At 41.2% G+C, this 26217-nt stretch overlaps 1 protein-coding gene across 5 annotated transcripts in view; it reads left to right on the top strand.

The window, feature by feature from the left end:
• piezo1 (piezo type mechanosensitive ion channel component 1 (Er blood group)) overlaps positions 1 to 26217 on the top strand; it is a 372144-nt gene that overhangs the window by 314608 nt on the left and 31319 nt on the right. For 3 of the 5 annotated variants that reach the window (XM_078544496.1, XM_078544493.1, XM_078544492.1), the window contains 10 exons: positions 4665 to 4736; positions 7249 to 7349; positions 13934 to 14054; positions 17375 to 17470; positions 18293 to 18465; positions 18855 to 18985; positions 20891 to 21085; positions 21941 to 22199; positions 23053 to 23241; positions 24176 to 24362. In XM_078544496.1, coding sequence (XP_078400622.1) covers positions 4665 to 4736; positions 7249 to 7349; positions 13934 to 14054; positions 17375 to 17470; positions 18293 to 18465; positions 18855 to 18985; positions 20891 to 21085; positions 21941 to 22199; positions 23053 to 23241; positions 24176 to 24362 — 1524 coding nt within the window. The remainder of the gene's footprint in view (positions 1 to 4664; positions 4737 to 7248; positions 7350 to 13933; positions 14055 to 17374; positions 17471 to 18292; positions 18466 to 18854; positions 18986 to 20890; positions 21086 to 21940; positions 22200 to 23052; positions 23242 to 24175; positions 24363 to 26217) is intronic. The other 2 variants (XM_078544494.1, XM_078544495.1) reach the window with 2 other exon arrangements.

The raw sequence follows: 26217 nt of genomic DNA, 5'->3' as shown, positions 1-26217 counted from the left end.
TCTGATGCTGATACTCATCCAGTCAATAAAAGAAGTTCTACTATAACATTGACACTCCCATCATTTTGCAAATTTTACACTAGTTATTGCTGACAGCAACCTCCATAGTACTACTTTACACAACTCCTTTATGCTTATTTGAGATGTGAAACAGTAGAAGGCCGACTTATCAAATGTCTAGGCCATGATTTGGATATTTGTCATGTTGTAAAGCTGACGTATGCTGCATCTGTCAGGTCAAAAGCCTGCTTTCATTATCTCCAAAATTCAGCCCACATCATGAGGTGAGCAGTCTAGTTGGGCACTGCCTGACAGAGTGAGCTACAATAAGAACCTTGTGGACTCTAGGCTGTTAAAGTAGAAATGAAGACTTGTCAAGAATCTTATCAATGATTGGGCAACAGAAACCATTTGAACCGACTGCCGATCTAATGGATGCCATGTAATTATAAAAAGAGTATTTAGATTAAAATAAGAATGATTGAGATTTTACTGCTTAATTTTACTTAAAGCTTGGGCATTAAACATCAGGGCCATTTTAAAACATTTTAAATTCTATTTTCATCAGTTTTTTTTAATAGGAGTGGACACTTCCTCTATTTTATTTGAATTCCCTGATCTGCCCAATGTCAATGACTACCTGAGATGTAGAGGGGTAGGCGAGTGATCTTTTGCTCATACTGCTGTACCCTTCTGAACCTGCTGGTAAGAGGTACATAAAAGAGGCTTGGAAATGTTAGGAACTCAGAATGTGAAGGGTCACTGGTGTGACCTCATGCTCACCAATTCATGACACAGTAGAGTGGTGTCCCTAACTGTTGTGCCGTACGGTGCCAAGTACCAGCAATCTCTTTACATGAAAACACTGAGCAATGATGTTACTGGTTCAGATTTAAATGATTGCTAGCAGCATCTTTTACAGTATCCTTCCAGCAAAGTGGCAAGGAGGGAGTCACGAGATAACTACTAAAAACAGGAAGCCTGACTAAAATTTCATCTATCTTCAGTAAGCTGACCTGAGTGGTAGAGGCCCCAGTGTAGCCCTGGCGGAAATCACTTGATCAAACATAAACTAGTTTCTGAATCTGGAATCTTCCTGTTCCTTATGGCCAAGTGCTACACCACATGGTTCATTTACTGAACCAACTTATTGACTGACAACCTGATTGAAGCAATTTAATTCTAGTATGAAAAGAGGTAGGGCATGTGAGTTATGTAACCAAATGGTGTTAGTCAGCGTCTACTTCTCTTTTTGCTCCCCAGAGGCCCGACCAAACACTGCCTGGGTAATCTACAGTTCAACTTGCCCCCAGGGCCATTGGCATATCTTTCTAGCAATTATCTATGAATGGTTTCAGAATGAACTCAATTATTTTTCACATGCAGATGGAGGATTTGTATACTGTACTTTGAGTTGTATTCTGGATTTACACTGTCAGATAATTTAATCTTCCTCAATGTACTCCGCTTTTTAAAAATCTGATGTTGGTGGTTAGTAACATTTCGTAAAGAATAATAAATTATTTCAAGGCTAAGACAAAATAGCTGATTCTAGCAAGATTTTGTTTGAAGGGCCCAGAATGGAGCTTTTAAAAGGTGATGATTTTTGGGTTGTCCTTCCCATCTCTCCATTTCTGGTTTGGTACCATTTTCTATTTGTTTATCTGTAAAGCACCTTGTTTTCACATTAAAGTACCATATACATATCAGGTGTTGTTGAGAGTGGTACCTAAGCAAGCCAATAATCAGGTCATGGGATGCCAAAAAAAGGAGTTAATGAAGACCCACAGTTTACTAGAGGGTTCTGTAATGTATTTCAGATTTAAATAAGCTCTTTTGTAAGGCTGTCCTGCAGTTTCAATCTTTAAATTATTCTCCTTCAAAAAATAATCTAAGGCACATGCCACTGATGTGATGTTTCATTACTTTCTGGACATATTAACAGGTAAAAATCTGCTGTTAGTTTGTTGAACTTGATTTGTTCACCTCTCCATTTCTTTTTTACAGTGGGGCTATTGTATTATAGTTTCCATGTTTCCATTTCTTTTATATGTTTCCCTTTAAATTTGTTTGCTTCTGTGCTGCTTTGTTTGCACCTTTGTGTAATCTGATAATGCTTGAACTGCGCCTTTTAATTTGAGCTAACACGGTTACATTATTAATATTTATTAATATAGTTATTAGTGCAGGTGGTACAGGGGGCATAACTCAGGCTGACCACTAGAAGGATGAAGGGAGAAGTCAGTAGAACACAGATTGCTTTACAAGGGCCATCCATGCAGTGACTGTTACATCATTTAACAGGGCATTGAATAATTACCTGATGCACATTTCACCTGAGTCTTGTATTCTTTATTATGAGCATGGAAAAACAAAATATTTTTTCCTGAGGGTAACCCATTTTAATTTTAGGGTTTTCACTCATTGTTTATGATCTCAGGCTCTTTGTTGATAAATTCCTGAACTAAAGAAAACACAGATTGTACATTCTTTTATTTCAAATGAATACTTGAGTTCTTTAGCCGTGGTTGAGAGGGTGGGTAACATGTTCCCAGTCTTCTGATGGTATTGGCTGCAAAGCGATGGATGAGAGAGCAACATTAGCTGATTGTTCACTTTACTGAGACTAAGAAGTGAAATTGAATCTGCTATCAGTCCATGATGCTGTGCAATCTCAACTTCTACTTCTTTTCTATTGTACCCTTTCCTGTTCCTTAATGGTTTTGTTTCATTTCCATTGCATTTTTATACACTGCTTCTATTTTCTTGCCTCTGCCACTCTGCCCTTGTTGGTGGACGTTAAAAGTGCCAGAGCCGTAGACATACAAAAGAAAGCGAACAGTAAACGATTTTTCCTGTCCCCAATTTTCTCTCTTTTTATCCTCTCCTTTCTTCAGAGCAATGGTTACATAGATACCAGCAGCTCTCTGGTATCTGACTCAAGTTGCCATTCTTAATACGTGAATCTGAACAGTGAGAATAGGGATTCTGCTTTGTACCAGCTTCATAAACTACATCCAAATACATCAAATTGAACTGAAAATTGCTTACAGAAAGTACGTATTTATGAAAACTGTGAAATGAATGAAATTCCTAGTTATTATCTATTATCTGGAGCACTGTAGAGTAATTCTTTCTCTGCGGAGGTGTACTTGTACAGAATTATGTACGTAGAACCTACAGTAAAGAGACAGACATTCAGTCCAACTGGCCTATGTTTCTTTTCTGCCTGAGCCTCCTCCCTCTCTGATTACCTCTTTCCGCCCAGGTCCCATATCCCTCTACCTCTTTACCCTGTGCTTGTATCACACCTCCTCTTCAATGCTATCTGCTTCAACCTTTCCAGGTGGCAGCAAGTTCCACTTCCTGTAAAGAAATTCCTCCCAAATTAATTATTTGATCCCTTGGTGGCCATCTTGTATTTATGTTCCTTTGTTCTGGACCGCCCACAATTGGATACAGTTTCCCCACCTCCACCCAATAAAATCCATAATTTGAGACCCCTGACAGGTTTCTTCGTAGTTCCAGCTCATTCTCAAAGAAAAGAGCTGCAGCCTACCCTATCTTTCCTGATCATTGCATGCTCCCAATTCTGATAAAATCCTTCGCCCAATGCTTCAATATCCTTTTTATAGCATGGAGACCAGAACGACACACAGCATTCCATGTGTATACTCTCACACTCTGCCTCTTAGAGACAATGCCTTATCTCCACTCAGATATCACAGAATGGGAAGCACAGAAGTGCAAAATCCTAACCAATACCTCTAAGCTTAACATTCCTTCCACCGGATGAATTTTGAATCTTAGTTGAGCTGTCCAATGGACGAAGGGAATGAAATGACTTGTTTCCTTGGAAAAAATGAAGAGAGCAACCCATTCAGAATGGTGTAGGTAAAACGCTTTCTGCAAATTAATGCCCTGCTTTCATGGTTATGTGGTAACGATATATGATTTATAAACTTGGAGAGAGGTAAGAGATGTGGAGAATTTGCCGAGTAACTATCCTGATATTTTATGTTACTCACAACCATGAACATAACACTTTGTTTATGTCCTAAATGTCAGTCCGGACATCCATCCAATGATGACAGTTCTGGATGTATCCCTCCCTGTGGAAGGAGCAGAATGTGTTGCTTTGTGTCATGCTTTGTACTTCTGTTGTGTGATAAGAGTGACAGTTTTGATCATAGATTAGCATGTGTGCCACCAATTGCTAACCTCTGTCTGTATGTTGTGAGCTGTGTTGTTTGGCATAGTATAGCTGCTGAATATATTAAAACCAAAGGCTGATGATGTGGTACTGATTGGATCTGTTTGTACAATTTTTATTGATTTTGCATGCACGGACATCTGCCTGCTGAGACATAGACCATTGATAGCTGCAACTAAAACTGGCAAAGTGCATTGACAGCATTAAATGCTTCATGCAATGCTTCTGTCAACTACTTGAAACTACATGAATCATTTGAGATTTATGAAACTGCAACAGCATATTTCAGTGCCTGTACTACCGGTAAATTTGCTTGTTCTTGTCGCTATTTTTGTAACTTTGCTGTGGTGGAAATGGCACAGCAAACCTACCCACGTAACTGATATTGAAAGCTGTAATTTCATGGAGATCCTGATATGGAAACAACATGCTTGTCTCCTGCATCTGACAGAGCAAGGTGCAGCGAAAGAGAAGTCGCAAGAGAAAAAGAAATGGTGGAATCCCTGGGTAAACCATGCCGAAGGTATTTAATGAGTGTCCGCTGTTTCGTGTCATTCTTGGTGTAGAACATTTTGGTTTGTCCTTTGCCTCGAATGCTCAACTTTTGTGTTTCTTTTAAACCAGGAGTATGTTGTGAGCACCTTTGATGAGCATATGGCAACATAATAGCTTTAAATTTGGTCACTGGATCTCTTGACCTTGTTTAAACTTTGCAACTGTACTTTTCATTCATACTTTACATGTAGTTTATGCTCAGTGGATTACTCCTCTTGGGTAATTTGAAATATTTTGCAAATGTGCAGTATTAGTTCTGACCACAGGGCCCAGTTGATTGAGAGATATTTCCATTTCACTTTGTCTGCTGCTTCATATTCCTCTTTTTTTTTGATGATTTCCATCTCATTCTCCTTTTCTATTTATCTTTTCCGTGGTGCTCTTTCTCTCCATTCTTGTTTCATGTTACAGAGCTCACTGATGTGAACAGATGAATCTATAATCATGAACAATTATGGAGCAAACCTGACCTCCATGGAGCCACAGTCTCAGTGGCATGTCAGATAACCAGCCTGCCTCTGTGTGATATGGAAAAAGTAACCACAGTAACCATTGAATAAAATAACTGTTAGACATCAGATTGTATACATTAAACAAATTTTGTGAATGTAACCCATCCCGAACCATTCAGTTTCTTTTTCCAGTGCACCACTGCTTCTCTTCAGTATATGTGTGTATTTTATATATATAATATATATTTATCTATTTTATATATATATATATATATATCATATATATTATATAGATATGTGTGTGTGTATGTATTATCTCTTTTTCTTTTAAACTGAGCATAACTATCTGGCTGCAAGTTGAATTCTTCTAATTCTACAACTTTTTTCTAACATCCTTCACCAGGCATCTAGACTGTCTCAAATCCTTATTGTATTTCGATCATTCAGAACCAGGATCTTTCTTGTATTGCCTGATACTCTTCCCACAAAAAGCAGCTCTTCAGTTTTCCTCTGGAACTCAAAGCATCACCGTGCATGTACATAACAACATGACACTTTGCCATGTGCAGTGATTATCCATTTTTCAGAGCTATTTGTGCCGTTTTACAGTGTCATGCACATGTCCAGCCTACTAATTATCACAAATTTACAGCCAGACTTAGCCTGATTCATGCCCTCAAGCATGAAGTGCAGCTTCATGTTTCATCATTGTAATTCATAAATATAAAAAGCAAAATTCCACAGATGCTGGAAGTTTGAAATAAGAATTGAAAAAGATGGAAATTCTCGGCAAAGTCTGGCAGCATCTGTGGAGAGATAAACAGAGCGAACAAGCTGAATTTTCTTTCCAGGGCCCTGATTCCGAAGCTGGGCTGAAACCCGGGTGAGGAACCTGGGAATGCCGATGGCGGGACCCTGGAAGAGATTTTCGAGGAGTCAGCCAATTCAGAGGCTGCCTCTGGGAGCCCTGTCCAATCAAGGACAGTGGGCTGGTGGGCTCCTGAGGCTAGATGGTCAATAGGATGCCCTCCAGCACTGAAAGATCAGCAGCCCCACTGTCAGAGGTGGGTACTGCTGAAAACAGGTAGGAGCATCTTCATTCCCAGTTGACGGCAACAAACGTGGAAAATAAGGACCAAAAGGGTTAGGGTCATCGGCCAGGAGGGGGAAAGCCCACGCAGTAACTGGCACTGCAGCAGACATCTTCCCCATTGAATAGGGCCTCTAACTCCGATGACAACCTGGTTTGCCGCTGGGAGGCCACCATTGTTTCAAAGGGGCCTCCTGGTTCCCTTATGCTGACTGGAAAATCGAGATGGGATTGGGAGAGTGCCCGTAATTTATCCCTCAAGGGGCTTAATGGGCTACCCATTGCAGCCAGCTGTTACTCCACCTCCTGCAGAATTCTATGCAGGTAGGAATATGTCATGAGCTGACCCAATGGGATTTCCCAACCATTTTCTGGCCACCAACCCCTCGCCTCACCAGCCTACAGAGCCGCATCCACAGGCCCTTGAAAAACTAGTCCAACATTTCAGGATGATGACTTTTCATCAGAACAAAGACACCTGTAATCTTACATTACCTGTGTGTAATTTGGTCTTCACGGGTATTAAATGCCGGTCTAAATTAGCCAGTTAATAATTAGTGCATTCAGTGACATTCACGGTATTGATCACTGAGCTATACTGAGTTTTACACATGGATGTTGTTTTCTAACTGTGCAAGAAATGGGCCCCAATATTTAAAAGGAACAAGATGAAAAAGAAGATGTTCTATAATTGATATATCAATGTTAAAGCAGGCTTGAAGGGCTGAATAGCCTACTTCTGCTCCCAATGTTCCTATGTTAAGACCAATGTTTTAATGATTGTTAATTTATGAAATAACTGATTTTTTATGATTGTCATTTTAAATTCGGGTTTCTTCAATAACTTAATTCAACATATTGTATTTGCTGCATTGTTAACGCTTGAGTTGTGACTTGGAAGCTGATTATGTGACTTTCTCTCCAATATATCTGTGCAGTGCTCCAGTCAGGAGATTATTACTTGTTTGAGTCAGACAGTGAAGAGGATGAAGAATGTGTGCAGGAGGAAGAGCAACCTCCTAAACAGAGTGCATTCCAGGTACTGGTAAAATAATAGAGAACACAAATTAATTGTAAAAGATTATTACACAGGGTTTGGTGTGCTAATACATTGTGCCACAGGATGGTAGGACCCAGGGTAACACCCACAATGGCAATTTTTTGATCATGGGTTGTGGAGTCTTGAGGAGTTGCTAAATGAGTAGCAAGATGTTGCTTCACAGAGAGAGGGAAAATTTTGGATGGTCAACTTGAGTCGCTCTCCACATCCAGTTATAGCCTGATTCAAGAACATTGGTGACCACCTATGAGCAAAGACACCATTAACTTGAGGGATTTAAAAAAAAAATTCTTTGTCTGACAGACAGTGAGTAAGTCAGTGGGTACAGAACAAACAGAGTGGAACAGAGAGCTGAATGGTAATAATGCATCAGCGAATAAGGTCTGAACAAATGGTAGTAGAACAAATTAAATGCTTTTTATCTGGATGCACGAAGCATTTGCAATAAGATAGATGAACTAGTGGCACAGATAGAGATAAATGGTTCAGATCTAATTGCAATTACAGAGCCATAATTACAAGGTCATAGATTCATTTACAGCAGAGAAGGGGGCCATTTGGCTCATTGAGTCTATGCCGGTTGCGTGTGGAGCAGTGTAGTCAGTCCCATTCCACAGCTCTATCCCCATAACCCTGTAAGTTTATTTCCTTAAGTGTCCATCCAATTTCCTTTTAAACTCATTGATCATCTCTGTTTCCACCACACTTGCAGGTGAGTTCCAGGTCATTACCACTCACTGCATCAATAAGTTCTTCCTCACATCACCCGCCCCCAAACCCCGCACCCCTCCCAGCACCACCACCCCCACCACATCTCTTGCCTAAAACTTTATATCTATGTCCCCTAGTCCTTGTACCATCAGCTAATGGGAACAGTTTTTCCTTATCCACTTTATCCAAACCTGTTATAATCTTGTCAAGTGGCTGTGAAATATAATCTTGGACACCTCTATCAAATCACCCCGTAATCCCCTTGCTCCGAGGAAACAAACCCATCTCCTTCAATCTAAGCTTGTAGCTAAAATCCCTCATCCCTGGAACCATTCTGGTAAATCTCTTCTGCATCTTCTTAAGGACCCTCACATCTTTCCTAAAGTGTGTTGACTACAACTGGACATAATAGTCTAGTTGAGGCCCAGAAAGAGCTTTATAAAGTGACCAAGGTTGGGAAATAGATATTCAAGGGTACATGACATTTTGAAAAGACAGAGAACGAAAAAGGATGAGGAGTAGCCCTGATAATAAAGGATCACATAAGGAGAGTAGTGAGAAAGCATCTTGGCTAGAAGATCAGCAAATAGAACCAGTTGGATAGGGATTAGGAATAGTAAGCGTGAGAAAACACTGGCGGGAATGGTTTCTAGGTGCCTAACAGTAAATACACCATTGGACAGACCATTGAGCAAGAAATTATTGGAGCTTGAAACAAAGGCAATGTCATCATTGTGGGGCACTTCAGTACTCATATAGACTAGACCAATCAACTTGGTAAAGGTGGACTGGAATTAATCCTGTTGAATGCTTTATTGACTGTATTGTTCCAAAAATCTTTGTGGAACCAACGAGGGATACAGCTATTTTAGATCTAGTATTGTGCATTGGGGAAGGATTAATTAATAATCTCATAGCAAAAGATCCACTGGAAAATAGTGATCATAATACAATTGAATTACATATTGAGCAGAATTTTTAGTTTGGCCTGTCAGCACATGCCTGACCTGCTCGAGTGTAAAATAGTGCACGATGACGTGGGGCGAGCGTCATGAAGTCATCCTGCACTCACGCGTTATTTTGGCCAGGGTGCACACATGGAGGTTGGAAGTGTGCCCACCGACAATTAAGAGGACAATTGAGCTCATTAAAGTTCCAATTGCCCCCGATATTTTGTAGTCTGTCCATCCTTAGAATTGGTGGATGGGTGAATCTGCCAGGCGGACTTTGCATTTTTGATGAAACCTCATCCAAGGGCGGGATGAGGTTTCCGTTATTAAATAAAAATGTCTGGACAGAAGTTTCATCATTTATATGTTCAGGTGACTGATTCTGATGCGTGGACATTATTTTCCGGATTTTAAAATCTTTCTTTATTGCTTCTAAATTCTTCAGCTCCCTGAGGCAGCTCTCTGTCTTCAGGGAGCTTTCACTCTGCGCTCCCCCGCGCCCATGCTTACATCAGCGCCTGCCCTCCTCCTGCCCCCACCCCGGCAGCTCTGAGCCTTTCAGCGCGTATTTCACACTAGCCGGCCACTAATTGGCCCGCCAGCGTGAAATCGCGGCCAAGGACCAATCATGGTTGGCGGCCCGTCCCCTGGCTGATCCTGGACCCGCCGACCACGCCTGGCCACCAAACTGAAAATTGGAAATTAAGTTTGAAAGTGATATACTCCAGTTTCAGGCAAGAATCTTAAAATTAAACAAAGCCAATTACATAGGTATGAGGGGAGAGCTGGCTAAGATTGATTGGGTAGATAGACTATAAGGTATGTTGATGAATAAATAGTGGGAAACACTTTTTAAAAATTCAAAATGTTGAACAAAAATACATTTCATTAAGGAACAGAAGCTCAGCAAGAGCTGTGGCTTACTAAGGAAGTGAAGGATAGTATTAGATTAAAAGGTGGGGGTTATAATGTTGTAAAGAATAATAGAGTCTGCGGGTTTGTAGTATTTTAGAAACCAGCAAAGGGCGGCCAGAGGAGGAGAGCAGCTAAAGTAAACATTGGTCCCTTAGTAGCAGAGACAGGAAAAATTATTATGGGGAATGAGGAAATGTCAGAGACATTGAACAAATATTTTGTGTCTGTCTTCACAGTAGAAGACATATGCTACTTAGCAGGAATTGAAAGTAACCAAGAGTGAGGAAATTAAGGTAAATATCAGCAGGGAAAAAATACGAGAGAAACTTGAGGGACTAAAATCTGATGAACCCCAATGATCTGATGGCTCTATGTCCTAGGCTTTTGGAGCAGTTAGCTGCAGAGGCAGTGAATGTGCTGGCTATGATTTTCCAAATTAATGTTGGCCCAGCCAGCGAAGCCCACAGCCCGAGAATGAATATTAAAAAAAAATTCCCTCGATTGTAGAATGGTCCAAGCAGTTTAGAAGTTAACACATGTAACACCGCTATTCAAGAAAGCAAGGAGAGAGAAAACAAGGAACTACAGGCCAGTTAGCCTGACATCAATTGTTGGTTAAAATGCTGGTATCTATTATTAAGAAAGCCTTAACAATGCACTTAGAAAATCATGGTATGATTGGACAAAGTCAGCATGGCCTTTTGAAAGCTTTTTTTGAGAATGAAGCTAATAGGGTAGATAAAAGGGAACCAGTAGTGCAGTATACTAGGATTTCTAAAAGTCATTTGGTAAGGTGTCACACGAAAGGCAAGGTAAGGGCCCCTGGAGTAGGGGGTAATATAGTAGCATGGGTAGAGGATTGGCTAATGGAAGCAAAGTTTAGGGATAAACAGGGCATTTTCTAGTTGGCAGGCTATGCCGAGTGGAATGCTGCAAGGATCACTGCTGAGGACTCAGCTATTTATAATCCGTGTTAATGACTTAACTAAGGAGACCAAGATTAATGTATCTAACTTTACTGATGATACAAAGCTAGGTGGGAGTACAAGCAGTGAGGAAGACACAAAGAGGCTGAAGGAGATATAGACAGGCTGAGTGAGTGGGCAACAAGGTAGAATGTGGAGAATTATACACTTTGGTAGTGAGAATAGAAAAGCAGAATATTTTTAAAAGGCATGAAACTTGTAACTGTTGATGTTCAGAGGGATTTGGATATACTCGTACAAGGAATACAGTAAATTGGCATGCAGATACAGCAAGCGATTAGGAAGCAAGTGGCATGTTGGTCTTTATTGCAAGGAGATTAGAGTACAATAAGGAAGCCTTGCTATAATTATACAGGGCTTTGGTGAGACCATATCTGGAGTACTGTGTGCAGTTTTGGTCTCCATATTTAAGGTATGCTTGCACTGGAGGCAGTACAGAAAGGGTTCACTAGTTTGGTTACTGGAATGAGATGCCAAGTAAATTGGGTTTATATTCTCTGGAGTTTAGATGAATGAAAGGCAAATTCATTGAAACATACAAGATTCTGAAGGGGCTTGAGAGGGTAGACACTGAGAGGCTGTTTCCCTCAGCTGGGGAATCTAAAACATGGGAGCACAGTCTCAAGATAAAGAGTTGGACATTTAGAACTGAGATGAGGCAAAATTACTTTGCGCAAACAGTTGTTTGGGTTTTGAAATGCAACAGTACTACATGTCCTATCTGTCTTGCCATAGTCAGGTGACCTCTGCCACGAGACAATCTCAGTAAGCAACCATCTTAGATCAGTTCAATAAAGACATCTCACTGAAGACACTGACAAGCTCTGCTGTCTTTAAACATGAAACAAGGGTTGTGAATCTTTGAAATTCTCTACCCCAGAGGGTTGTGTGTGCTCCATCGTTGAATATATTTAAGACCAAGACCATTTTTCTGCCCAGTTCACCAGCCTATGCCCTCCTGAAGTCTGCTACTTTCCTTTAGATCTAGTTCAGGGGAATGAAGTGGGCAAATGGAGTATGTTCAGTAAGAAAGAATTTGGAGAACAGTGGTCATAATATTATCATATTTAGATAGTTATGGAAAAGGACAAGGCACAATCCCCTCTTAAAACCACAAATTTAAAGTATGGACTAATAATCAAAGCCAGCACAGGTTTGTTAATGGCAAATTATGTTTGATTAACTTAATTTCTTTAAAGTAATGGAGAGGGTTGATGAGGGCGGTGCCATTGAAGTTGTGTTTATGGATTTTTAGAGGTGTTTCACAAAGTACCACAATATAGACTTTTTAGCATAATTAAAGTCCAAGTGATGAAAGGGACAGTGGTAGCAATGATACAACTTCAGCTAAGGAACATTAAGCAGAGTAATGTTGAATGGTTGTTTTTCAGACTGAAGGGTAGTGTACTGCTGCTCTTTTAGAGGGCATAATTTCAAAGTTTGCAGATAACATAAAACTCAAAAATATAGGGCAGAGTTTTCCCCCTGTCGGCGGGATGATGTTCAGGAGCGGGCGCATGGAGGCCTCCGATCGGCGCCCCTGATCAGGGGAACACCACCATTTTACGTGGGCGGGCCAATTAAGGACTGCCCAGTGTGACGTCTGCCAGGAAGCGCTATGCACTCCCTGTGCAGGCGGGGGGGGTGGGGAACTCCCTAAGCTGAGAGTGCGCTCTTTTGCGCGTGTGCATGAAAGAGCGCACTCATCTCCCTGAGGCTCAGTGCTACCTCAGGGAGATCAGCTCCAAATGTAAAAATGCTAAAAATAGAAAAATAAAATTTCCCCGACACGTCCTCTCATGTGGCACTGTCACATGAGTTGGGACATGTCCATCACTTTTAGTTGAACTTTTATTAAATTTCTGAAAACCTACAAGAAACCCCATCCCGTCCATGGATGAGGCTTCATGCTTTCTCTGAAGCCCGGCAGGGCTCCCTTAAGGTTGGACGGGCAGGTCCTTTAATGTCAATGAGTTTGTCAGTGGCCGCAATAGGCCTTTGACAGGTCGGTGGGCGCACAGCTGCTTCGGCTAACCTGAAAATTGAAATGACGCGGGGCGACGTCGGGAGTTCCACCCAACATCATCCAGCGTCATTTTATGCATCGGTGAGCGGGCCCCGCCCCCGCTCGCTGACTGGGAAATCCTGCCCATAGTAAACAATGAGGAGGATAGTAACAGACTTCAAAAGGACATAGACTGGTGAACTGGGCAGACAAATAGCAGGTGAAATTTAACACACAAAAGTGTGAAGTGGTGCATTTTAATCGGAACAATGAGGAGAAGCAATATGAACTGAATGGTACAATTTTAAAGTGGGTGCAGGAACAGAAAAACCTGGGAGAGTGTGTACTCAAATCTCTGTAAATGGTAAACAAGTTGAGAAAGCTGTTTTTTTTTTTCTTTTAAAAGCAGCTTTAATACCTTCCTGTCTTCATACCCTCCATATTTCATAAACTTCAACTTGTTCAAAACTCAGTCACCTGGATTATGTGCTGCAGTGATCTCGCCTACCATCACCACTCTTCTCGTGAATCTACTCTGTACCTCAACACACTAAACTTAAAATCTTCATTCTTATCTTCAAATGCTTTATGGCTTCAGCCACCCTGTTTCTGCAATCCCCTCCGCTGTTACATTATCTTCAGTGCTTCGGGACTGTTGCCTCCTGTGTTTCTCCCTTCTCTTCCCCTCACTATGGAGCCAGAGCCACGAGCTACCATGACTGCATTCTTGAGAACTCCCCTGAGCTTCTCTGCTTCTTCCCTATTAAAAACCTTTGTAAAAACCCATCATCTTATTCTTGATTTTGGTCTCCTTGGCTTGGTTACTCCCTTAGCTCTTTTCTCCCTTGTGTTTCTCCTGCTCTGTGAGCTGCTGTGGGAAGTTTTCCACATGAAAGCTGCAATGTAAATGCAGGCTTTTATTATTGGACCTGCAAAATAGAATGAGCAATAGCTAGTTAATAATAAGTGTTCTTTATGTTTTTGTGATTTGTTTAGTTGGCGTACCAAGCCTGGGTAACAAATGCAAAATTGGCCGTAAAGAAAAGGCACGAGCATAAAAGGCAACTTCAGGAGTTTCAGCAAGCTACTGAGATAAGTAAGCGATTGCAGAAAACAGGTGAGAATGCTGTAACCCAATCTGAGTGTTCAGGGCCCTGTCTGTAACCAGCAGTAAAATTAAACATTCTCAGTTCCTACGTACAAATTGTTTTCTTTTTTTAAATCTGCTCTTAGCGTAACAGACCATGGCCCAGAAATTCAGACATGCTCATCTTTGGGTTGGTGGGGGGAGAGGGGTTGGTGGTTTCCAGGTAACGTTCTGTGCATCAGAACAATGAGGTAGAAGGCTCCCAGAAATTGGCCCGTGGGCCTCAATGGAGCCTCCATGGCGTCAGAGCCCACTGGTGAACGTAATGAAAAATCAGACCACTGCAAGCTGTGATAACAACCCTCCAGTGAGTAAGGGTTTGTCAGGATCAAGTAGGAGAGAGGGATATTGGAGTTGGTGACTGGGGGGGTAGGGCAGGAGATTGGGGATCAAGTCTGGGGGCAAGGAAGGTTGGAAACCATGGGGGTTAGTGAGTAGCCACAATGTGTCCCTTTAAAGTAGGGCCAGGAGGAGCACACTTACTCCTTCCGGCGTCATATTCAATTAAGTTACCTGTCATCCTGACTGGGCCCCACAGGCGACTTCTTGGTTTGGTTTCCCTGAGAGCTGCCGGCACTGCCTCAGAACGGATGAATTTTGGGTAGGAGACCTCAAACAAGCATTAGGACCCTTTATTTACATATGCAAAGGGCCTAACGCCTGCTGCAGGCATGATTAAGGGCACAATTTTTGTCCTTATCCAATATGGCAAGTGGCACACTTTCAGCTGGAAGTGGGCACATGCTTCCTGCTCAACATATTGGGATCTGAGTTGTCCAAGTAGATCTTAAAAAGCAGGCAATGTGCAGACTAATTTCTGACCTCATGTGCTATATCAGGCCAAAATCAGAAATATATTTGTGAAATATATATACAGATACGAACAATCAGCCGTAGAACAATAACACCAGAATAAAAACTCGCTATCTAAAAGTTACTTTGTGGCTTTTTTCTTCCTGCAATCAAGGATGGGGAGCTTAATTTCAATTTAAATGTGTGAACATTATATGTTGATTGCCCTACATTAAATATGTGGGTCTCAAGTTTCCATATACTTTCCAACACCTTCCCACCGTCTGGGAGTATGGAAAAAGGTCCTGGAAATAGACTAAGACCTGAATATACTGGGTCCTGAATATGCTGGATCCCTGCCCTCATTGCCAGTCTCCGCAGGGCTTGTTTTGGACAAAATTTCATTCCAGCCAAAAAAGCTTATACAAGCCACGTGGGGCAGAGTCAGGGCAGGTGTCTCATAGGCTTGGAGTTGTCTTGGTCCCCGCCTAGGATCGACTGGTTGGCTGGTACAGTGGGTAAATAAAAATATACCTTCCTCCCAGCTGGTGCCTTTTCCTAGAGTGTCATAAAGTGGCTACAAGCTTTGGGTTATCACCTGTGCTCTGGTAAATGGGGCAGATAGACTTTGTAGATGGGTGATCCTGGAATGGGAATGGGCAGCTGGTCAGTGCTTCTTCTCCAGCAACCCTGGATGTAGGAGGCACCTGAGAAGCACCCATAATAGCGTGGGTGCCTGCCAATGCCATTCAAATGAAGAAACCTACTGTGACCCTCTATACTCTGATGCAATTGTGTAGGTTCCAGGCTGGCAAATTGCAGTACTTACACCAAGACCAATGTCCTGTTGATAATCAAGCCTGTGTTTATTAATCTGAGAATTTTGCTATCTTTTTGTAATAAAACATTTTTAAAAGTACCGTTATTTCTGATTATTAATTAAATGTGGCCTTATTTTTATGTTTATTGAGGAGGTCAGTTTACTCAATTGGTAGTTGCCTATAAAACTTCAGAAAAGCTGTCTCAATTAAGCTGTGGCATTAAACTGTTTGTATACCTGCATTTAAACATTTTCAAATAGATGGACATTTTTCTAGGCTTTTATTTATTTTATCGGTTGTATTGTGAACATTTACATAAATATAACTCTTCACAATCAGGATAATCAGTGTGCAAACATTTCAATTCAAATTATTCCCTAATGATAAAAGGGGAAACCATCCCAAAAACATTAGATATTTTTAGATATATGTTTTTACTTTTCCCTTGCTGTTCTGTTACTGCCGATTGTTTTCCCCTTTGTTGTGGTTTAGACAGGAGGAATGGTTAGAAATAAGCTGCAAATCTGGAAATACACAACAGACCTGTGAACTGATGGAAATGCATCTCTTCAGAGTTGTGCTATTCCAGGATTTTCAACTTTCTTTCATAGGAAGTACGTTTAGCTCAGTATTCTGAATGTTCCCAATTAGAGCTTAGTTATCCCATCCAATAGGTATGACCCTCGCCAGATATAAACAGAAAGGAGACTGTCATTCAATGTTCACAAGGTGAAGACAGAGAAGCCTTCCGTTAGAATGAGAATTCGCAAAATGCAAATTGAAATTTGTAACTTGAATACATCGTGGCCAGGATTTTTCAGTCGGAATGTGGGGGTGGGCCCAACACGCCGCCACGTAAAATGATGCACGATGATGTCGAGCATGCACTGTGATGTCATCACGCTGTCTCGCTATGTTTTGTTCAGCCAATTAATGGCCTGTTAAGACCATTAACGAATTAATTAATGTCAAGTTAATATTGCCCGTCCAACCTAACGGTTGGTGGGCAGGCGAAAAGGCCAAGTGGCCTTTACATTTTTTGGGAAACCTCATCCACGAGCGGGATGAGGTTTCCTAAAGCTTTTGTAAATTAAATAAAAAGTTTCTATGAAAAATAACAACATGTCCCATCTCATGTGACACAATCACGTGAGGGGACATGTTTCATTAAAGTTTTATTGGTTTTATTTATTTATTTTCAAAAGCGCTTCAATCTCCCTGAGGCAGCTCAGTGCCTCCGGGAGATTAAACGCCCTTTCACAGGCATGTGCAAAAGAGTGCTGGCCCCGACTCTCCCTCCTCCTCCCACCCGCACGGGTAACGCTGAGCGCTACCGCTTACGTATTACGCTAGGCGGGCCTTCATTGGCCCGCCTGCATAAAATGGCGGCGCGAAGCCAATCACAGGCGGCAGATGGTTCCGTGACCACCCTCTCCCACCGAGCCCGATCGACATGGGAAAAATTCAGGCCCATGTGTTTATCACTTTTGTTGCTAGAACAAAAAGCTGATAAAATATCTCTAAATTCAGATAAGAAGTTTCTGTGATTACACTCGATAACCTCATTGATGTTGAGTAACCTTTATAGGTGTTATTAACAGTAACCAGTCAATGTTGTACATGTTTCAATAGGAAAAGTGCATAAATTATGTGTAAATGTTCACTTGCACCTTCCAGGAGTAACAGAAGGACCAGAAGCATCACTGCAGGAAACTTCCTTTATGGATGATGCCAAAGAAGAAGAAGAAGAAGGAGAAGAAGAAGAAATTCCCTGTAAGCAGAAATTCCACAAAGGCTCCTGGTTTTTGCCGTTTATACAGTACCCAAGAAATTGGATCAGAATTCAATACCCGGGGTGCAATGTATCCAGACATGCGGCATAATTTTATATATTGCCAAATACGTAGGCTGTTAAAATAAAACATATGGGATCTTTGGCATTATTAGTAGAGGAATAGAGCACTGAAGCAAGGATGTTATGTTAAGCCTATATAAAGCTCTAATTAGTCCTCAGCTGGAGTATTGCATTCAATTCTAGACACTACCCTTTCAGAAGGATGTCAAGGCCATGGAGAGAGCACAGAAGAGATTAATTAGAATGGTGCCCGGGATGAGGCATTTCAGTTATCAGCAGAGACTGGAGGTGGGGTCATTCTCTTTGGAGAGAAGATTAAGAGGAGATTTGATGGAAGGGTTCAAAATCAAGGACAGTTTTGATGGAGTAAACAGTTTCCAGTGGCAGAAAGGTCAGTGACCAGAGGACACAGATTTAAGGTAATTTTTAAAAGAACTAGGTGGGACATGAAGAAACAGCTTCATTATGCTGCATGTTGTTGTGATCTGAAATGCACTGCCCGGTATGGTGGTGGAAGAAGATTCAATAATAACTTTCAAAGGGGAGTTAAATAAGCACTTGAAGAGAGAAAAAAAACTGCTGTGCTATGGGGAAGGAACAAGGCAATGGGACTAATTGGATAGGTCTACTGAATGGGCCAAATGGCAGCCTCCTGTGCTGTATCATTCTATGATTCACTCCATAAAGTATGCAGATGTGGCTCACCGATTGTAATGACAGCCTGCGTCTTTGTCTTTCAGCTAAGAGCAATGTTGTTCAGCGCATAATGGATATCCTGAGATTTCTCTGGATCCTATTCTTAGCCATGGTGGATGGGCTGACACAGTGGTTGAACACCCTTGCTCGGCAGTACCTTGATACATCTACTGTCCTGTGGGTAGAACGCTACCTGTTGACTCAGAAACTTGCACGTGTAAGTAACTGAATTGGCCTGTAGACAAATCACTATTCTTCACCGGAGAAGTATTCATATAGTGTTTTCTTAAAACCCAGCAATTGCAAATAATCCTGCTCACAGTATATCCCCTTAACATAGTAATGCAAACATATGATCATCTTCAAGTCCTCTTCCTCATCCCTAATTTACGCCACCCTTAAAATGATGCACATTTAACTGAAGAAATAAACAAGAAATAATTTTTATTTCTGAGGTTGATAATGTTGGATTCTTTTTGCACTTATACAGGACTTTTCTCCTTATTATACATAAATTAATACATTTAATGTTGTTTGCAAAGTTTTCTAACCTTCCTAATACACAATGCTTCTTATTTTTACCATCAATTTCCATCACCTTTTAAGGGTGAGGAAGTACAAGGACCTCTGGATGGCCTTTACGAGACACTCGAGAACAGTGATCAAGCCCTGTTGCAGGACACCAAGCCTGAAGACTCCACTGATGGGGATGGTTCACTTCTCATCATTACATCAAGGCAGGTGCATAAATACATATTCATAGGCATGTAATTTGGCTTCTTGTGACATAAATTTCTACTAATGTGATGGCAAATTTTAACGATGAGAGGGATTGGTCTGGCCAGGGGCTCAGGCAGACGGAAAGCTCTCCAGACCCCCAGAGTGTGAAGCCTGGGAGATTTAAACTCCCTGGCTTTGTCTATTTAATTGGAGCCAGTCTCCCGCCCAAAACCCAATGGAGAGAGCTATGTGACCCGCAGATAGGAGTGGGATGTTGGATAGCAGAAGGTCACCAACGAAGACCTGATTGAATGGTCCCTGGCATGAAGCTAAACCTTTGAGGATTTCCTCCTCCTCCTGATTCACAAGAAGCAAAAAATAAATAAAAGAAGCCCACCATTTTGGATCTCTTCAGGCCCATGTTCCTCTTCCCAACGGGTGTGGTCCAGCAAGTAAGGCATGAGGGATCCCTCACAGGATTACAGATGGTCCCCAATGACACCATTAGAACATGATCTGCATGTTTAAAACGCAATGGTTCAGAATTTACAAGAACCAACAGGCCATGCACAGGAAGTGGTCCCCTTAAGATATGCACTTGTGAGGCTGCACAGCAATGTTAAAGGGACTGCGCAGTGCAACAATTGGGTCACACACAAGAATTGGGAAATTAGAGGGAACATTTCCCCACTGTTTTCCAGAAGAGATCATGCTCACTTGCTAATATTGAAACCCACAGAAATGTAGCGGTATCATAGGTGGTATGTTGCAAGGTGCATTTTAACTGCTGCTGGGTAGGGTAGTGCTAAAATTCTCCCTATTGTATCTGTCCTATAGGTTTTTAAAATGGGTTCGGAAGAGGGACTTTCAAATTTTACCATTGGCTAAACATTTATTTGTCAACTAAACGTTTAACTCGGGCTACTTGTAGTTAACTGGACTTGCCTGAATTGGATAAGTTGCATTAATTCACAGCCAGTTGGTAGCGTGTATTGATGCAGTACTGAGACATTTCCATAGTGTCAGGCACACTTTGAACTCTTATCTGTAGATCTTAACTTTTGGAGGATGGAGCAGCAGAGCATGATGGTTGCCCATTTACTTCTACAGTGAAGGAGTCCGAGCTGTTTCAAAGCCTGTGCCTCATTTAAATATAACCAAACAGCAACTTGATGGGCCTTGTGGATTTTCGACCTGAGAATTTCAGGTTATCTCCAATGCCAGCCAGCCCATGAGTAAAGGAGGGCTGGGGAAAGGGGCGCAGTGCAATGAAGGATGGGGAGTGAGCCAATAATTGGTAATTTTGTGGAGCAAAGAGAAGCAATTCAGCTCCTGTGAATGTTACAAAGGTCTTGGGACCATTTTTGCATTGACCACCAATTGTCCCTTTAAAGACACAACTTAGGCTGCTGCCAGCATCTATAGATGGAATGTTAACCCAGTTTCTCTCTCCACAGCTGCTGCTGACTATTTTAACATTTATTGTTTTTATTTTAGATTTCCAGCATCGGCAGTATTTTGCTTTTGCCTGGAACAAAGAATGTTACACACAGCCCACAAAAAGGCAAGCAGAGGCAGGACCTACAGGTTCCAAAAGCAATGCCATTCATTTGGTGATAGTGAGTGGAATCAGGGCAGATGATGTTCAACATGAGAATAAGATCAGCCAGGCAGAGGAAGAGGTTGCTGGATGGGGACTAGTTGGTCCTTCATTCAAGAAGCGGAGGGTTGGCAGAACCTCCCCCCCAAACACCCCTCCCACCAACCTTCCCAGTGGGGGATGGAGGTGTAGAGGGACAAGTGACCTGGTGAAAAGGAGAGGGTTCAGGCCAGTGTTGCCAGATCAGAAAATAAACCCTACAACAAAGTGTAAGGAAGGATTTTGCAGTCCCATTTCATGACGTCACTTTTTAAAATTTCAGTAGTTCTGAAGAACAAGAAGAACCCCTGACGATCCATGAGGATGAGGATCTCCCAGAGCCGGTTCCTGTTTGCAGTACAAAATCAAACATCGAGGAAGAGAGTTTGGTTGTGGATTCACCGGAGCCAGCCTCAGAGGAGGTAGCTGTTCAGCCCATTGCCCGCTCCAGAACAGCCAGTGAGCTGCTTACAAGCAGGTATAGAATTGAATAGGAGCCAGCCAATTTTAAAAATTGTAGCTTTATTCAGACCATGTGTATGTGTGGTCAAAACTGAGCCAAATTCAATAAGTTGTTGGATGCTTTAGTTTAACTTGGATTACTTCCCTGATTTGAAGAGATTAACAAATTTCCCTTTCAGTAATGCAACTTTGCAAAGGTCCAAATTGTTTGTATATTTTGTCCTGCCTTAACAAAAACTCGCAATGAAAGATGTTCTTAAATAAATTACGGGTTGGAAACTAAACGATTCTCCTCTTCTTTAGGGGCAAGAGTCAGTTGCAATTCTTGATATCATTTTTGTTCTGATCATAGGAATTCAGTGAAAATGAGTTTTGGGTTTGTTTCTCAGTCATATGCTATTATCAAGAATTGTCTTAAATGTACAGTGCAATGCAATAGAAAAGAAATAATCACATTAACAATATTTAACTCAAAATGGAATAGTTCCATATTTATATGTCTAATGACTGATATAGTGCACTACAGTGTGGCATTCAAAAATTACTGTACGATATGAACAGAAATTCGTGATGGGACTAGAAGCAATTTGTGGCTTACCCACTTAGAAAAATGTGCTGTATTAATTTTTTTAATTCTTTCATGGGATGTGGGCATTGCTGGCTGGGCCAATATTTGTTACCCATCCTTAATTGCACTTGAGAAGGTGGTGGTGAACCGCTGCAGTCCATGTGGTGTAGGTACACCCACAGTGCTATTAGGGAGGGAGTTCCAGGGTTTTCTCAGGGATAAAAATTCATAAAAAGTGGCCAAAGACATTACTCGTTGGCTGTAGCATTTTAACATTAAAACCTTTGTTTTCATCTTTTTCAGCCATTTTTCCATTGAAGAATTGGAAGAATCAAAGAGGTTTTACCAATCCCAGAACCGATTTTTGAAACTGGTGTTTGCTGTGTATCATGTCATTGCTGCTTATTCAGAGCTGACTTGCTACTTCATCATAATCTTGAACAATATGATCTCTGCCTCTGTAATCACACTCTTCCTTCCCATTCTTATGTTCCTCTGGGCTATGCTTTCAATGCCTAGACCCAGCAAACGATTTTGGATGACAGCAATCATCTACACAGAGGTGAGCTGTGGGAGAATTGCAAACTGTACAGATTTAGGTATTATGAAGCTTTATTTAAACTAAGGTGTAATTGAAAAAAATATTTTAAAGTTTCTGCTTAAAAGTCAGAATGATTTGAGCAGGTTTCCTGTGTGTTAAGGTAAATAATACGTATATGTGTGATGTATGGAGTTATGCAAAATGGGACTGCATTTTGATAAAACTTTCATTATAACACTATAATTCACAGACTAGGAGCCAGCCTTGCCTCAGTAACTCTTGCCCCTGAGTTGAAAAGTTGTAAATTCAAGTCCCACTCCAGAGATTGAGCACATAGTTTACATTGACATTATAGTACAGTACAGAAGAAGCACTGGAACTGCCCGAGATGCCAATTTTAAGATGAGGCTTTAAACCACGGCTCCGCCTGTCCTCGCAGGTGGACTTTAAAGATCCAACGACACTATTTGAAGAAGAGCAGGGTGTTCATCTGGTGTTCTAGGTAACATTTATCCCTCAGCCAGCTATGAAAAACAGATAATGTGTTCATTTATCTCATTGTTGTTTGTGGGATCTTGCTGTAAGCAAATTAGCTGCTACAATTCCCTACAATTACAACAGTGATCACAATACAAAGGTAATTAATTGGCTGTAAAAGTGCACTTGTGTCTTGTTTCAAATTCCTGAGTTGCTTGTGCTCTGGTTTGCTTTGCCCATTTGACATTGTGTAAAACGCTTACCATGGAGATCACTGTGGGCTTTAGTTATCGTAATACCTATGATATTTCACTGTTTTCCTGCATTATCTTCGGTATTCACCGCTTTCATGCAAGCATATTGTTCAAATGTGACCTGCATTCATTTGACTTTACAGGTGATGGTGGTCATTAAATACTTATTCCAATTTGGATTCTTCCCTTGGAACAGCTACTATATCACTTCACTTAATGAAGACAAGCCATTCTTCCCACCACGAATTCTCGGATTGGAGAAGACAGATGGTTATGTTAAATATGACCTGATTCAGCTACTGGCGCTTTTGTTCCATCAGTCACTGCTAAAGGTTGGACATAGTAACTTTCAATAATGTTGATAAGACAGACATTTGTACAGTGGCCTGAAACATAGCAACACCGAACATAAATATGCTTTGAAAATATGATATTTTAGTTTATCGCTCCTTGTTTATGGTGGGAAGTGAGAACTGAACCATCAATAGAGCAAAAAGTTCCTTTTTCCAACAGCAAACCCAGTGAATTGAGACTATTTTCAACAAACTGAAATTATCTTTTTTGGCGAGTCCAAATTTTTCAAATTTGGGAGTTCCTGCCAGAAGGAGTCCCAATTTTAACTTGGGGAGCGTTTGGGGTGTGTAGAGTGAGCAGGGGTTCCGTACATTCCTCTCGGTGAGACTTAAATTGTTCAGATCTCTCTCATGCTGAAACAGGCAAAAGTAAAATTGGGGCTTGGTGGTCCCTTGGTGATCATCATCTCCCTCCTGATCACTCACTCTTCCCAGTCACCCCTCCAACCTGCCCCATCTCTTCCAGTGCTTGTATGATGATCGCTGCCGATGATACAGCAGCTGAAAGTTGAAATTCCCTACCTAAAAGCCCTGTGGCTCAGGCACACAGTATTGGGCCTACTGCCCCTACGCCACACAGGCTGTAACCGCTCCAGAAGGCTGCTCATCTTCTCGAACAGCTCATGAACAAACATAAAAGTAGTAAACTTCACCTCACCAGTCTCATGTGTACAAAGCTTGATGTCGAGAGTGCCTTTGGCCTCCTGTTGCAATGCAGGAATCTCTCCCTATGTTCACAGGTCAACATGAGCTGATTTTTAATGCACTTTAACTGGGATGCAGTTAAACCTCGATAGTGACTGTGGATTGCGTTACTTCGTTTGCGTCTAAATAAACAGTAACATGATGAAAGCCGTGTTTCTTCTCAACCACGTGTAAATGCTGTAATTCTCCACCATTCTACCATTTCCAGCGGTACGGACTATGGGGTGATCAGGAAGATCAAAAGAAGAAGGATATTATGAAAGAAAAGGAGGCCACATCAAAATCACAGGATGAAAGCCTGGATGCAGCTGCAGATGAGCACATTTCTGTCTTAGAACCAGCGCAGGACATAAAAAAGACCAGATTCCACTTCAGGAGGAGAAAGCAGGCTAAAGGTTAGAGGCCATTAGGAATGCTGCCTGACATGATAACAGTACTTGACTCAAAATTTAATCCAGTATTTAGTGAGGTATTGCAGCCACTGAAATCCAGTAAACACAGATGTTTGTGTTGAGACATTTTATCCCCATGTCAAAAGAGTGAACATCACTCAAGTAGTATATAACACGTTGTCCTGTGAACTCATCTAGCCTTTCATTAGGCTTTTGTTACTTTTCTTTTGCTGCTTAAACTTTTGGATGAATTTTGGATGAAGTTGGTCCAATCCTTTCCCTTCTATCCATTTTCAAACAATAACCATATCTCACGTTAGCTTCAAAAACTCTGCAAGAAATGATATTTGGAGAATATAATACTTCTGCAGCTAAAAGTCTCCTGGGGGGGAAAGAAAATCATTTTTTTCTGGCTGGCAACTGTTCTGGAAACAAGTGTTGGACTAGAGCACTGCATTCTGTGAGTGTGTGTGTTTTTAAAGCCTAATTAGTGGCACATTCTCCATGAAAAAGTATATTTTCATTTGTCTAAGAGAGATGAAAAATGTGTCATTTGTCACATTGATGCCACTTGCAAAAGAACAATGCTGCATATTTCCTCTATTGATCTTATTTTGTGGTTTGTAACCAAGAAATATTTTCCATGGCAATTGTGGTCCTTTAAAAATTGATCCCTCAATTATTACCAGGTTGTATAATTTCCATTTCTCCTTTGCACCCTAACACTTACACCTAATGTTAGGAGTGCTAAGATTCACAATATTTAACAAACTAATATGAAAGTGCAGTTCTAAAATAAAGAATAAATTGCCTGGTTCACAATGTGTCCATGCATCTAAAGTGACAATTACATTAAGTTGATTAATTTAGTGATTTGATATAGGTACATATTCAAACGCGTGACATTGAAAATATATATATAATTTTATAAAACGATACTTCGAGAGAAGGACAGGTGCTTTTTTGTTACGACTTAGTTAACACTGTTTAATTTTATATATATATATATATATATATATTTATGACCCTGAGCCTTTACCTAAGTGCTTTGGTGTTGAAAACAATATCTTTACCATCGAAGAAACAAATTAAATGCCACTGAAATGCTGTAAAATATGTCTATTGGGGCTGATCAGAAAAGAAACCATAAAAGCAACATAAGAGGAACGTTATAAAAGAGAGGAGATAGGAGCTGTGAAAAAGAGGAGAACCAAACAGGAGATTGCTGGTTTGCTAAATTGAAGGTCATAACAGGGCAGAAGGAAAAGGAAAGCATAGCACTGCAAGAGTTAGAAGGCTGGAACAGAGAAACAGTAGCAACAGGGAGGTACAGAGATAATGCAGCAGAGAGCGGAGTGACAGTGAGCGATGACAGTGCTTTCGGGCACCTGGAGACCTTCGATGTGACAGGTGGCAATGGAATATTAACCTGACTGAAGGAGAAGCAGGGGAGCAGGGGGCCCAATACTGGGATGAGTTGAAGGTGAAGAAGACGTCGTATAAGGGCTTTATAAGTAGAGGCGTAGAGTACAAACGGTAACAAGTTATGATGAATCTTTATAAAATCCTGGTTTGGCCTCGACTAGAAAATTGTGCCCAATTCTTTAAAGTCCACATTTTAGGAAGGATGTGAAGGCATTGGATAGAGTGCAGTATAGATTTACTAGAATGATTCCGGGGATGAGAGACAATTCTGAGGATAGATTGTAGAAACTGGGGCCGTTTTGCTTTGAGAAGGGAAGGTTAAGAGGAGATTTGATGGAGGGTTCTGGACAGAGTAGATGAGCAGAAACCTTTCCCATTGGCAGAAGTGTAGAGAGACAGAGAGCACAGAGTTAAAGTGCTTGGCAAAAGAAGC

The sequence above is a fragment of the Cetorhinus maximus genome, chromosome 6 (assembly GCF_964194155.1).
Source record: "Cetorhinus maximus chromosome 6, sCetMax3.hap1.1, whole genome shotgun sequence".
NCBI lineage: Eukaryota > Metazoa > Chordata > Chondrichthyes > Lamniformes > Cetorhinidae > Cetorhinus > Cetorhinus maximus.
The sequence above is the reverse complement of the archived record's forward strand: the minus strand, read 5'-3'. Positions and strand labels throughout refer to the sequence as shown.